The sequence below is a fragment of the Phoenix dactylifera genome, chromosome 5, assembly GCF_051530095.1.
Source record: "Phoenix dactylifera cultivar Ajwa chromosome 5, Ajwa_hap1_PhDact_Kaust_v1.1, whole genome shotgun sequence".
Classification (NCBI taxonomy): Eukaryota; Viridiplantae; Streptophyta; class Magnoliopsida; order Arecales; family Arecaceae; genus Phoenix; species Phoenix dactylifera.
Genome location: NC_143194.1, coordinates 22,186,628 through 22,200,388, shown reverse-complemented (window position 1 = coordinate 22,200,388; position 13,761 = coordinate 22,186,628). Strand labels below are relative to the sequence as shown.

The following is a 13,761-nucleotide window of genomic DNA, read 5'->3' as shown; positions in this document are numbered from 1 at the left end:
CGGGCCGGCCCGAAAAGACCGGGCCCATCCCCTTATCACGATCGTGCCCTAGGCACGATCGGGGTGGACGAAAGGAGGTGGGCAAGGGGCGACGGCGGCGGCGGCATTGGAGAGGCCGATCGCCGGAGGAAAACGAGCGCCGGAGCCGAGAACCGGTCGGCCGTGGAGGAAGCCGGAAAGCCTCTCCTCCCTTCCCCACAAATCGGGAGAAAAGCTTTGGACCCGTGCGGGGAAATCCGAATTTCCTCTCCGATTTCGTCGCCGGAAAGGCCGCCGGAGCACCCCCACCGGACTGAGGTAAGCATGGTCCCTTCCTTATGCTTCTTGTTCTGGATTTTGGGTGGCGTTGGAGGGATTTTTGGCCGGTGAATCATCGGAGAAGAGTCCGAAACAGGGTACCCCTGTTTCGGCCTCTCTCTTCCCGATTCCGCCGCCGCCGACCGCCGGAATGGCCGAGATGCATGGCGGGAAGGGGGTTGATCGGATCTGTGTGAGGGTTGGAGATGATTTCTAGGGTTTTAGTGGGGATGGGGATGGTGGACCGAGGGCGTCCCGCACGGTTCCACCTCCTTCTTCTCTCCCTCTCGCGTCGGCTGGCCACCGGCGGCGACGGCGGCGGCGGTCGGGGGCCACTGGGGTTGCCGTCGGGTGGGGGCCGAGCCACTGCCAGTGGATCTTCGGAAGAAATGGAGGAAGGGGGAGGGGACAGTGTCGGTGGAAGAAGAAGAAGAAGAAGAAGAAGGAGAAGAAGAGAAGAAAAAGAAGAAGAAGAGGAGGAGACCTCTTCTTCTCTCTTTCTCTTGGCTAGCCACCATCGCCGTTGACTGCAGCAGGGGCGGCCGGCGATGGTTTGGCCAATGGTGGCCGAGGGTGGGGAAGGTGAGGGCACGGCCACCCTGGCTGATGCCCTTGGACCAAAGAGGTGGAGGAAGAACCCTTCTCTCTCATCCACCCCTTCTTTTGGTCTCTTCACCGGGACCGATTATCGTCGCGGCGTGGCTGCGGCCATGGCTGGCGACGACATAGGCCGATGGTACAAGGGTGGGAGTCGGGCCACCCCGACTGCCCTAGATTTGGAGGGATTGAGATGTTTGGGGATCTGGTGATGGACCCCATAGTAGATGTGAATTATGGTTTAGAATATTTAAATATTAAATAATTTAGTTGTGAAATATAATTGATGTTGTAGGGGAAGAGTCAGCGGTGCCAGAAGATTTTGATCAGGGGACTCAGCACCCCAGCGAGTAGGTTGTGACTCGGATCCGTGATTGAGTCAGTCTACAATTTCTGTAAGAATCCCTACATCTGAGCACCTTTATTTATGCATATATTGGATTTATCGTTGGATATATTTTATCAGTATGTTGCTATTTGTTTTTGAGCTTGTATGACACTATGAGGTGTGCATTTTGCTTATTATGAAAGTATTGAAATAATTAAATTGGGAAGGAAGAACATATTTTTGAGAAATTATGAAAATATGTGACGTGATTGAAATGTGATTAAACATGTAAAACTAGACATGTAAAATGGGTTGGACTAACCTTGTCATGAGATAGCCTCTACGAGCTTATGCGTAGGATAGCTGCCACGAGCTTATGCGTGGGATAGCCTCTACGAGCTTATGCGTAGGATAGCCTCCACGGGCTTATGCGTGGGATAGCCTCTACGAGCTTATGCGTAGGATAGCCTCCACGGGCTTACGCGTGGGATAGCTACCACGAGCTTATGCGTGGGATTTGTGCAGTCTTGGACTGGGTCATGATCTTGGTTAGTCCAACGCCAGAAGTAAAAAGTCTGAAGACTTGGGAATCATGGTATTACGTGAATGAATCACGAAATGTGAAAAAGGGATTTATGTATACAAAATGGTTTGTGTATATATTTGTTATTTGTTGAGCCTTTTGAAATGATGAAATGACATATATTTGATGCATTGATTATTTTATGATTTTTACTGTGTGTGGCTGTTGGGATTCTTACTGGGCTGGAAAAGCTCATACTACACTTACTTTCTTTTTCAGAGGCACTGGATTTGTAGAGACCATTGGGTGGAACGAGAAATCAGATCAGCATGGAGTCTGATTGCTGGATAGATAGAAGTTAATCTATCTTTTATTTATGGACATTTGAAATTATGTAATAAATCAGTACATTTTAGTTGGTTTGTTTTAAATACATTAATTATGGATTTATTGGAATTTTTGTTTATCTTAGGCCTTGCATGATCTTTAGGGCACTGCTCTAGGGCTCATGCGGCCGGTCGCGTGCCGGACCCGGGTGCTGGGTTCGGGGCGTGACAGTTTTACCTACTTTTCTTCAGTATTGCAATGCTTATTTGATTATTTTTTATGGTGGAAGAGGCTCATAAGGGTTAACGCTCCTCTAGCACTTCCAATCCTAGTAAAACCAGAACTTGGACCTAAGAGAGAAGGGAGCTTTTTTTTTTTCTTTAATTTTTTATTTACGGCCTCTTTAATTATACCTCTGAATTTAGTTGGGCTCAGTAGAAGTAGAAGCCCACTTTGGGGGTTTAGTTGGCCCGAAGTGCAGTAGAAAGGAAAACAAAGAGTTGGACGTCATTTCAGCCCAGGGAGCCGAGGCCACATCAACAGGGTGAGTGCCCACTCGGTTGTAAGTGAAACCAAATAGGCCCATAAAAGAAGATAGGCCGTGTCTGTCAGTTGCTCGGTGAGAAAATGAACCGGTAGGACTTGAACTTGCACTCATATTAATCTGCTTGATTTCTTTTTTTTTTTTGCAAAATAAAAAAAAAAAAAAAAGGAGAAGAAGGGAAGAGGGGGGGGGGGGCGAGGAAAGGACAAGCCCACCCACGCATAGCAGCCCCCACCTCGCCAGGAGAATATTCGATGCGGACAGAAATGACCGTATGTTGGGCACCCCGGCCGGTTTTACTCATACCCTTTCCATCCGTGGGCTTAGCTCGGTTACCCCTCTAGGCTCCGGCACGAACTCTCCGTATGAGTACGTCATACCCGGCACCACCGAGGCTACAAGCAGACCAATATGCCCTTCCAGATCCCGTGCCCCAGTAGGGAGCATCCGGTCTCCACAATTTAATTGACGCCTGTGTTTCGAACTCGAAATCACTTGGTTGGAAGTAAGGTCATGGTACCACTGAGCTATCACCTCAATGGCTGATATCCTTTTTTGGCAACAGAGAATGAAAGATCACTAGATCATCCGCTCTAAAACGATGAGCGAGATCCGGAGGAAAACTTTCAGTCCAAACTGACTCTAATTGCTTCATGCTAGAGAAAATTGGCCAAAAGATCTGCCACTTAGTTGGCTTGGCGCGGAACCTGACGACATAAGAAGTTAGGCATTATGGAGCAAATAGACTTTATGTTTCGAAGTGCCGGATGGTGGGAAGTGCGTAAGGCCCTATTTGGGGGAGCTTTTGGAGGGCCAAAAAGTACTTTCTGGCCCTCCAAAAGTGCTTTTAGATAAAAAACTGTGTTTGGTAAATTTTTGGAAAAGCTATTTCAGCTTTTGCGGGAAGCTGAAAACAGCTTTTGGGTTTGGAGCTTCCTCCCAAAAGTTGTTTTCAGCTTTTTCGGAAAGCTGTATTTTTGACAAAAATGCCCATATTAAAATACAATAATTACACAGTTTGTCCCTTTATAAACCTAAAAATATGCTGGAGCCAAGAACCTTAGCCGTCAGACTCCCTTCCGTAAGAAAAAGTATTTTATACCTTTATTATTTTATTATACTATAAATATTTTATTATATTACATTACATTATAATACATTAATATGTTATTTTACATAATTTAATATTATGTTATATTATGAGAAATTAATTTATACTAATAATTATAATATTTTATACCTTTATTATTGTATTATACTATAAATATAATATATATTACTGTTGCTGGAAATTGAACCCGGGGGCGATCGTCGGTCGAAGAGAGGGAGCGGCAGGTGCTCACAGGGGAGTGGCGGTCTGTCGGCGGGCGGCGTCCTCCGTCCGGGTGCCTGCAGAAAAGCCGGTGGCCGGGTCTTCCGGCGCCGGCCCTCCGACGCTCAAGTCAGAAGGGGGGCAAATTATATGGGAAGAAGAAGAATAGTGTTTGTAGAGTGCCCAGTCTCCAACCCCCCTCTGAGAAGCAAAGGCTCCCTTTTATAGGGGGGTCGGTTTGCCTGTGATGTGATGGGGCGAGGCCTTAGTACGGCTCGGCATGGTGTTCGGATCGGCGCACGATCGGGTGAATCATTGCATTGATGTCGGAGGTGAGGTCGCCGTACGACCCAAGGTGGCAGGCGATCGGGCGAATCATTGCATTGATGTCGGAGGTATGGCCGAGATCAGAGACTTATCATCGTTGATTGGACTCTGCTGGGCTGACTTGCCGTGGAGAGTTGCGGGTCCGTAGATGACAGAAGCCATGCGCATTAATTGTGGAGTAAGCCGGAGATCCGCACTAATTGTGGAGTAAGCCGGAGATCCGCATTAATTGTGGAGTAAGCCGGAGATCCGCATTAATTGTGGAGTGAACTGGGGGTTTGCAGGGGTCATGCGCAATAAATGCCAGGGCAGTGGCAGGATATGGCCCTCGGCCGGACCTCGGAAGGGTACGGCCGTAGTGGGTAATCGACAAGAACAGACCTCGGGTATCGGAGGTTCTGAGGTCGGATGTTCCGAGGTCGGAGGTCGGACGCCGACTTCGGCTGCACCAGATCGGCGGTTGTGCGGCTTCTTAGGGGTAATTATGTCACTGGGGGAAAAACCATATTTCCCCAACACTCCCTCTACTTGCTTCTTCCAAAGGGTATCCCTCGCATCCAGGGTTTCTACGGGTAGTGAGGGGCCTGTTGGCTGAATCGGCGCCTCGGTCGGTTGCCTTACTCTGTGGGCCGCCATGTAGCACTGCTTGGCAACCAACTGATCTCCGCGGACCTCGCCTACTCCCCGGCCGGTGGGGAACCGCATGAGCAGATGGCGGGTTGAAACCACGGCTCGAAGGGCGTTTAGCCCTGGCCGCCCAAGGATGGCGTTGTAGGCTGAGGGCAGACGGACCACAAGGAAGTCCGTTCTTACAGTGCTCTCCCGGGGAGCGAGGCCAACTGTGACAAGGAAGCTGGCCTCACCTTCAACTGGGACCGAGTCTCCGGTGAACCCAACCAGTGGGGCATTGATTTTCCGGAGACGTCCTTCTGGCAACCCCATTTTTTGGTAGGCATGGTAGTACAAAACGTTAGCTGAACTTTCATTGTCAACTAGGACACGTTTTACATCAAACTTATTTACAATCATGGAGATGACCACAGCGTCATCGTGGGGGGTCTCAACCCCTTCCAAGTCCTCGTCCGAGAACGAGATGACTTCTTCAGCACGCAGGCGCTTCGGGGGGGCTCCCTGGGCTGCTGCTCCTGCCGAGACTCCTCCGATCATATTGATGGTACCGGCGATGGGCCTGTTGTCGTCCGGGTTTTCGGGCAGCGTGGCGTTTTCCGCCGGCCTCCTTTCCTCGCGTCGGTTTCTCACGAATCGGTTGAGTACTCCTCGGCGGATGAGCGCCTCTATCTCGTCCCGGAGCTGGAAGCAATCCTCCGTGTCGTGCCCACGGTCTCGGTGGAAGCGGCAGTACTTCCTGGGATTGCGGGGAACTCCCGTATCCCGCATAGGAGGCGGGGGTCGGAAGAAATCCCGACCCTCGATTTCCATCAAGATCTCGGCCCGGGGGGCATTGACAGGTGTGTAGTTCTCGTACCTCCCTGGGTACGTCCGAGGCCGTGGTGGAGATCTTGGTCGAGGTGGGGTCCTCCGCTGAGCTCGCCCCTGCTGCCGAGGGGGGCTCCTCAGCCGAGGGAGGTTCTTCTCTCGACGGGGGGATCGGCTTCTCTGTCGGCCGCGCTCCTCGCGTCGTTTCTTCTGTTTCCTTGAGGCGGGCTCAATCGCACCCCGCCTGGAGGCAACTGCCTCCTCGGCCTTGGCGTACTTCCGGGCTCGGGCCAGCATTTCGGTGAAGTCGGCCGGGAAGCTCTTCTCAATGGAGAAGAGGAATCGGTAGGAGCGAACCCCAGTCTTCAGAGCCGACATGGCTATTGACTGGTCTAGCTCGCGAACTTCCCACGTGGCGGCGGTAAAGCGGTCCAGATACTCCTTGAGAGATTCCCCCTCCTTCTGCTTGATGTCCAGGAGGGAGTCTGACGTCCGTCGGTGGCGTCGGCTGGCGGCAAAATTGGTAGCGAACTACCTGCCGAGTTGCTCGAAGGAGGACACCGTGTTCGGCTTTAGTCCAGAAAACCAAAGCCGAGCGGTCCCTCGAAGAGTCGCTGGGAAGGCCTTGCAAAGTATGGCCTCCGAAGACCCTTGTAGAGCCATAAGGGCTCGGTAACTCTCCAAATGGTCGAGGGGGTCGGTAATTCCGCTGTAGGGCTCCACCTGAGGCATTTTGAACCTCGCGGGGACCGGCTCATCCTCGATCTGGCGGGAAAAGGGGGACTTGGTAGTGAACTCAAAGTCTCCCTCCTGCCTTGCCTTCTTACTGTGGAGCGCTGCAATTTGGCGCTCCAAATGCTCAACTTTCCTGTCGAGCTCCCCCGCCCGTGGGATTGTCACCGTGGTCTGCGCCGGCTCACGGTGGTCCGGGGCTGACTCAGCCGAGGGTTGGGGTCTTCTGTTGAAATCTTCCCCCGGTAGCTCTCTCCGGGGAGAAGTCCGCTCTTCATTGTTGGCTCTGGAGGAGCCATGCAAGTTCTGGCCTGGGAGAACTGGGCCGTTGGGAGGGAATTCCGGCAAGACCTGGGCCTGCGGGGGGAGCGTTGGTAAGGCCTCCTCGCGTCGCAGGCCCTGAACGGCGGCGGCCAGGGCCTGGACTTGTTGTACCAGGGCATTGAACTGTTCCGGCTGGACCTGAGGAACCGGGTCAGCCGGAGTAGGCGAATTCTGGACGGAGCGTCCAGGACTTTGCGGGGGACGCCGGGAGATGTTGGAGGCTCCCTTGCTTCTCAACTTCATGATCGCTATTCGGGCCCTTCCTCTAGCGCCAACTGTTGCTGGAAATTGAACCCGGGGGCGATCGTCGGTCGAAGAGAGGGAGCGGCAGGTGCTCACAGGGGAGCGGCGGTCTGTCGGCGGGCGGCGTCCTCCGTCCGGGTGCCTGCAGAAAAGCCGGTGGCCGGGTCTTCTGGCGCCGGCCCTCCGACGCTCAAGTCAGAAGGGGGGCAAATTATATGGGAAGAAGAAGAATAGTGTTTGTAGAGTGCCCAGTCTCCAACCCCCCTCTGAGAAGCAAAGGCTCCCTTTTATAGGAGGGTCGGTTTACCTGTGATGTGATGGGGCGAGGCCTTAGTACGGCTCGGCATGGTGTTCGGATCGGCGCACGATCGGGTGAATCATTGCATTGATGTCGGAGGTGAGGTCGCCGTACGACCCAAGGTGGCACGCGATCGGGCGAATCATTGCATTGATGTCGGAGGTATGGCCGAGATCAGAGACTTATCATCGTTGATTGGACTCTGCTGGGCTGACTTGCCGTGGAGAGTTGCGGGTCCGTAGATGACAGAAGCCATGCGCATTAATTGTGGAGTAAGCCGGAGATCCGCATTAATTGTGGAGTGAACTGGGGGTTTGCAGGGGTCATGCGCAATAAATGCCAGGGCAATGGCAGGATATGGCCCTCGGCCGGATCTCGGAAGGGTACGGCCGTAGTGGGTAATCGACAAAAACAGACCTCGGGTATCGGAGGTTCTGAGGTCGGATGTTCCGAGGTCGGAGGTCGGACGCCGACTTCGGCTGCACCAGATCGGCGGTTGTGCGGCTTCTTAGGGGTAATTATGTCACTGGGGGAAAAACCATATTCCCCCAACAATTACATTCCAGAATAATACATTAATATGTTATGTTAAATAATTTAATATTATGTTATATTACCAAATATTAATTTACTCTAACAATTATATTACTATTATGCTATATTATAATAATATTATTTTATATTACAATAATATTATATTATATCATATATTTATGTATTAATATATTTTATGTTTTATTATGTTCTGTTGTATAATACTATGCAATGTCCTTTATGGTAATTTTGTCATGCAAAAGTACTTTCTCAGTTTGTTTACCAAATACAAAACAAAGTACCACAGCACTTTACGAATGTAGTTATCAAACAGCAAACAGCTTTTTATAACAGCTCTACTTCAGACAGCTCTACTTCAGATAGCTCTACTTCCAATAGTTTTACTGCCAACAGCTCTTCCAAACCGGGCCTAAGTCTATTTGCAGGCTGGAGGCCTGGGATGATTGCTGTTGAACGTACCACTAGCTATGGGCCTGTTTGGTATTGCATTTGTTATATGTTTTTGTTTTCAAAATCCCAAGAAGAAAACTATTGAACTAAAACCGAACATCTGGGATGTAACCCTTTTGTTTTCTAAATTCTTTCGTAAAAATCTTGAGGTGAAACTAAAAACAAGAAATAGCCGAAGTTTTCTTCAAGCTATTTCCAACATTAATCTCCCTATGATATTTCAGGAACAAAAATAAAAAACAGTAAGAATACCAAATGGACCCTATTTTTACGAAGCCAATTCATCTTCTTAGCTCATGCAGAGTAAGATATTCTTTGAGCAATGTTACGGTGATATGTAGTATGGCTCTAACAGTTACGAGCATTACCCTACTTTTCACTGCATGTTAGGATTAAGATCTGATAAATTGTATATTATATACGTATTCATATCGTATCAAAATTATTATACGACATCTTTTGAGATCAAATACCACTTTTTTTTCCCCTCCTTTTAGTGAGTTTTCTTTTTCTTTTTCTTTTTAAGTGTTGTCCGATTCTGGACCCACCAGCAGCCAGAAAAATTTATCTGATAACATCTAAATCAAACCATGAGATGAGCAAAGGTGATAGGGTTGAGTTAGCCAGTCAAGTCTGTTCAATCATCCTGTCACCTCGATCTCTTTCAGTCATCCTGCGGTTGCTGTCTGGAGCGATTTGCGGATAAGATGGTGAAGTAAGATGGTAGATGTGGGGCATAGTGAGGATGAGGAGCGGTGGCCATGGCTTTGGTGCTCGAGTGCGATCTCCGATCCCGTTGGATTGCAGAATAATTAATTCAGCGCTTTCGATTCTTGACGGCGTCTCCGGCTCAAGACCGTCAAACCTCAAGTAATGCTTGATTACGGAATCTATGGGCGGCCGCTTTGTCATGGTCTATGAATGTGACTCGAGGCAATGGACAGACAAAAGATCCCAGTTAATAAAATATCTACTTGGGTTGAAGGGTTTTTGAGATGGCCTTGGAGAGCCGTCTCTTGTAGCATCTTTCTTGCTGCCTACGCACGGCAAATGTCACCACCAAAGCTGGCATCTTTTTTCGTCAGTCTTTCCCGAATGATGGAGAAGGGCAATGGATCCAATACCTGGACCAATGCATACATATACATACCTACACACACACACACACACACGGGGAATCGCAATCTTGCTGAAGATAGCGTTGGAGGCCCATCTCTTGTAGTTTCTTAATTTCTTGCTGCCTATGCACGGCAAGGATCTTTGGGTTTTATGTTGTCGACAAAAGCTGGCATCTTGTTTTGTTAAAACTTTCCTGATTGATGGGGATCGAAGGGCAATGGATCCGTTACCTGGGAACCATGATGTTGACCTAGCCTGCGTAATATACTGTATCTCTATTATTGCTAGGAGAAATCCAAAATGAGTTGCATCATCCCTTGCATCCCCCACTCCACTTGCCTTCTTGTTATCTCCTAGTTGAATCCAATAATTATTTTGTCTATAAACATTGAATATTCATAGTAACATGGTTGATTATAGTGATCGACAAGCAGAATAGGTCAAAAAATGGCAGCGGCGTTCACAATTTTTAAACTTTTGTATTCATCACAGCTACTCTCTCAACGCACAAGCAATTTTTCTGTCAAATTACTTATTATTTAAGTTTTACAAAGATATATATATATATATATATATATATATATATATATATATATATATATATATATATATATATATATATATATATATATATATATATATATAATTTCATGTACAATATGGCATCAACAGGGTTTAAACATTCTTTTCTAAGAGCTGAGAATAGTTAGTAATAAATCAGCTGAAGTTGCAATGACTACTGACTGACAAAGATATAATCTTAAAACTAGAACCCCGCAACCAGAACTTTTTTCTTGACCCAAGAAAATAAACCATTTCACTCGAGAAAATCAAATCCGGAGAAAATTCCGAAATAAAAGATTTTTGTGGATTAGACTTAGGCTATGCTAGGCCTTTTCCATTTGACTTGCATAAGTATACTTTGCGATTTAGCACATATTTTATTTTTTGTTTCTCACTGATGTGTTTATGGTAGAGTGCTCTAATAAATCTTATTTACCAAAAAAAAAAAAGGTATACTCCCAGCAGAACATGCGTGAGATTTTTTATTGGCCAGATTCCAATCTTCAAAAAGATGTCATTACCACTGCAAATTAACTTTTATGTGACAAATTATATATCAATTGGCACCCATATGATAATTTACCGATCTCATTTATTTTGAACAAGCTACGTTTGTCAGTTAAGCTAGTGTTATCCGCGTATATCATTGCAAGGAACAAGATAATTTTATTGCTCGAAAGAAACAGCAGGATCAAAACACATATTACAACCATAGCGAAAAAACTGTTCCATAAGTCCTAGTTCCATGCATCTGATTGCATAGCCATATGAACGCATTTTCTTCAAAGCAGCGCCTCCTTGACCAACCTGTCGAAATTCTGAAAAGAGGAACCACCTGGCTGCGTTGCTCTGATTGCACTCTCCTTCCACTCCACCGCCCTCCTCCTCATCTCCTTTCCCTTCTCCCCTTCCATCAGTTCCCTCACCAACCTCTCCACCTCCTCTCTCTTTACGTTGCTGTCAATCTCCATTCCGATGCCCCACTCCGTGCAGGCATACCTACAATTAGTCTGCTGCTCCGCAAAGAATGGCCAACTTATCGTCGGCACTCCACCGCATATGCTCTCCAACGTCGAATTCCATCCGCTATGAGTCAAGAACACTCCGATGGAGGGGTGCGATAGCACCGCCTCCTGCGGGCACCAGCTCGCCAGCAGACCCCTCTCCTTGGTCTCGCTCAAGAACTCTTGTGGAAGAACAGCTGAGTCTCCTTTCACAAGGTCAGGCCTGATCACCCAAAAGAAATCATGCTTGCTGTTAGCCAGCCCCCACGCGAACTCGATCAGCTGCTCGTTCGTCATCACCGTAATGCTTCCGTAGTTCACGTACACGACCGACCCGGGCTCTCTCCCTTGGAGCCACTCCAAGCAAGTTGGGTCCTCCTTCCACAGGTTCGAGCTTATCGACGTTAATGGGCTCGTGGTGATTTGGCGAGAGAGCAAGGATAAAGGGCCTATGGTATAGATAGGAGGGAGCATCGATGCCATCGCATCCAATACAGGACGTTCGAGTTCGTCGAAGGTGTTTAATATGATCGCCGACGCCATGGATGATCTCTGGGCCGCATGATTACAGAAATGGAACATGATGTCCTTGGAGTCTAGCGTACGAAGAAAGATTGGCAAGTCCCTTAGCCGGACATTCTTCATCCCCGATATCCAATCGATGGGCCTCTCGAGATATCCGTTAGTGAGATCACAGGCATCTGCGCACCAATTAAGAGAGGAGAACTGTAAATATTGATGACTCGATATTGTGGTTGTATCTATTGATTTAACCTAGCTAGGAAAGTTATCTAGTAACCTTTGAGAGGAAAGATGCCTCTTTCAATGAGATGCTGGTAGTGGAGGTAGCCCATGTAGCCGCATGCACTAGGGGTCCAGAATAAGACCTCGGGGATTCGGAGCTCCTTGGCAACATCGAGTGTGAAGCTCATGGCCCCGTCGGAAACTATGCATGACACCGCAGGTGTGGGAGAGGAAGGGTCATTGAGCTCTGTGATGAGGTCACGGAAGGGGGGAATGCAATTTTTTGGGATGGAATCGCAAAGGGAGGGGATGTCTTGGGTGGCATCCGTGTCGGTCGGAGGGAGGCCGTCCGGGATGGACTGGAAGCGGAAGTCCGGGAGGCTGTCGAGGGAGGAGATGGCTCCGGACCTGAGGAGGCGGTTTTGGTTGAAGTGGTTGTTGACGAAGGTGATGTAGAAGCCACGGGAACGGAGGAGCTTGGCTAGCTTTAGCATAGGGGTTACGTGGCCTTGGGCTGGGTAGGGGATGAGCACTGCATGAGGCCTCTCCGGAACTATGGAACCCATATTTCCTTCCGCTCCCTCTCTCTCCCTGCGTGCTTGCGTAAAAGCCCTTTTTCCCCCCTTGTTTCGGTTGAAGGATGTCAAGGGCTAGGATGTCAAGGGCTTGGCTGTTTTTTTGGTGGATGTGAAGGGCTTGGTTACCGAGCTTTATATAGCCATGGGAAGGAGTGTCAGCGTCACCTCTTTTTCAGGGATACCAGCGAGTGAGGATGTCAATTGATCAGCACCTCTCCATAATAAAATATCAGAAGGATCTCGTGGTAAAAGTATGAGACGCGTTGCAGTGCGTGTATCGTTTGGCACATTTATCGGAAAAATGATAGGTCGGCTAACTGGATTGCCAAGAGATCGGCATTCGGCCGAATTTCTATACTTTGATTTGCAGTTCATTCCCATCCCGTTTCGAATATTTTACTTTCTAATTTTTGGATATATTTATATTAGGTAATACGATCCATCTGTTATATATATATAAAATAATTTTATCGTGCGCCGAATCGGGACCGTGGGATTGAGATAAGGATGCGCTCGATAACCATGCGGACACACAGAGGTTTTGTTAGTTTGTACTTGAAGCCTCCTTTTGCCGTATTGAAAAATCATTTTCACGTTGTTTATCTTTTTCTTGGGCAAGATGAAAAGAGAGAGGGAGAGGAGCGTACTATTGGCCTGCACCTCCGGCTAGCTCCTGCCCCTAAGCTCTCCTTAATTCTTTCCATAAATTGTATATCTTATTTTTTTTAATCACCAATAAAAGTAAAGGGGATTAGTTAAGCTTCACTACTACAATTCTTCCATCTTTTTTAAATTTTCTTTTAGAAAATTAAGTTAAGCAAATTGAGAAAAATCTTCCAACTTCCTGATTGAATTACATATATGAAATATGCCGTCCATTTCTTGATGGTGGCCATCGCAGGCTGCACAACTATCAAACATAGCGGGCCCACTAGTATATATCGTATCATACACGATACCTATCTTTGATGATCGTGACCGATGGCTACACAGCCCTATGGTATAGCTCGCACACCGCAGAGGATCCTAGTTGAAGATACAACTTTTGGGCACCTTTTAGTGGAAGTATTTTAGGCCTAGCAAATGTTAGTCAGAGAGTAATTTACTCAATAATAGAGAAGTACCAAACACCGCTCTATTTATGGCCATCCATATATGTCAACAGAATATTGGAAACATGTTTCTCATTAGAGTTTCTTTCCAATCACCATCAGGTAGGAACAACTGGTTGTTTCTTGTGTAGATCAATATCCTCAGCATCCATTGGACAAGCCATTCCAGAGTCTAGCTTGAAAACCAAAGATCTTTCCACACACATATGGAGCTTCCATCACCAATCGTCCATCCGAATGACCCAATCAATCTTTTGCTACTTCTATACACTGCCTTCCAACAAGTCGAACTTCTTAGATGAAGATTTTAGACGGTCCGATCAATATAAATATTATATTTCTACAT

General features: G+C 47.7%; 1 protein-coding gene and 1 long non-coding RNA gene across 2 annotated transcripts; one reads left to right on the top strand and one right to left on the bottom strand.

Annotated features, from left to right (window-relative positions):
- The first annotated feature begins 1,032 nt into the window (after nucleotides 1-1,032).
- On the top strand, nucleotides 1,033-2,211 carry LOC120104885 (uncharacterized). The gene is made up of 2 exons (XR_005507237.2): nucleotides 1,033-1,289; nucleotides 2,025-2,211. It is a non-coding gene; the product is annotated as an uncharacterized LOC120104885 (long non-coding RNA).
- Nucleotides 2,212-10,620: 8,409 nt separating this feature from the next.
- Nucleotides 10,621-12,526, bottom strand: LOC103717956 (7-deoxyloganetin glucosyltransferase). Its single transcript, XM_008806540.6, has 2 exons — nucleotides 11,781-12,526; nucleotides 10,621-11,682 (listed from the first exon to the last, which is right to left on the bottom strand). The coding sequence occupies exons 1-2, from the start codon at nucleotides 12,289-12,291 to the stop codon at nucleotides 10,760-10,762; spliced, it is 1,434 nt and encodes a 477-aa protein (XP_008804762.1). The 5' UTR covers nucleotides 12,292-12,526; the 3' UTR covers nucleotides 10,621-10,759.
- Nucleotides 12,527-13,761: the final 1,235 nt, after the last annotated feature.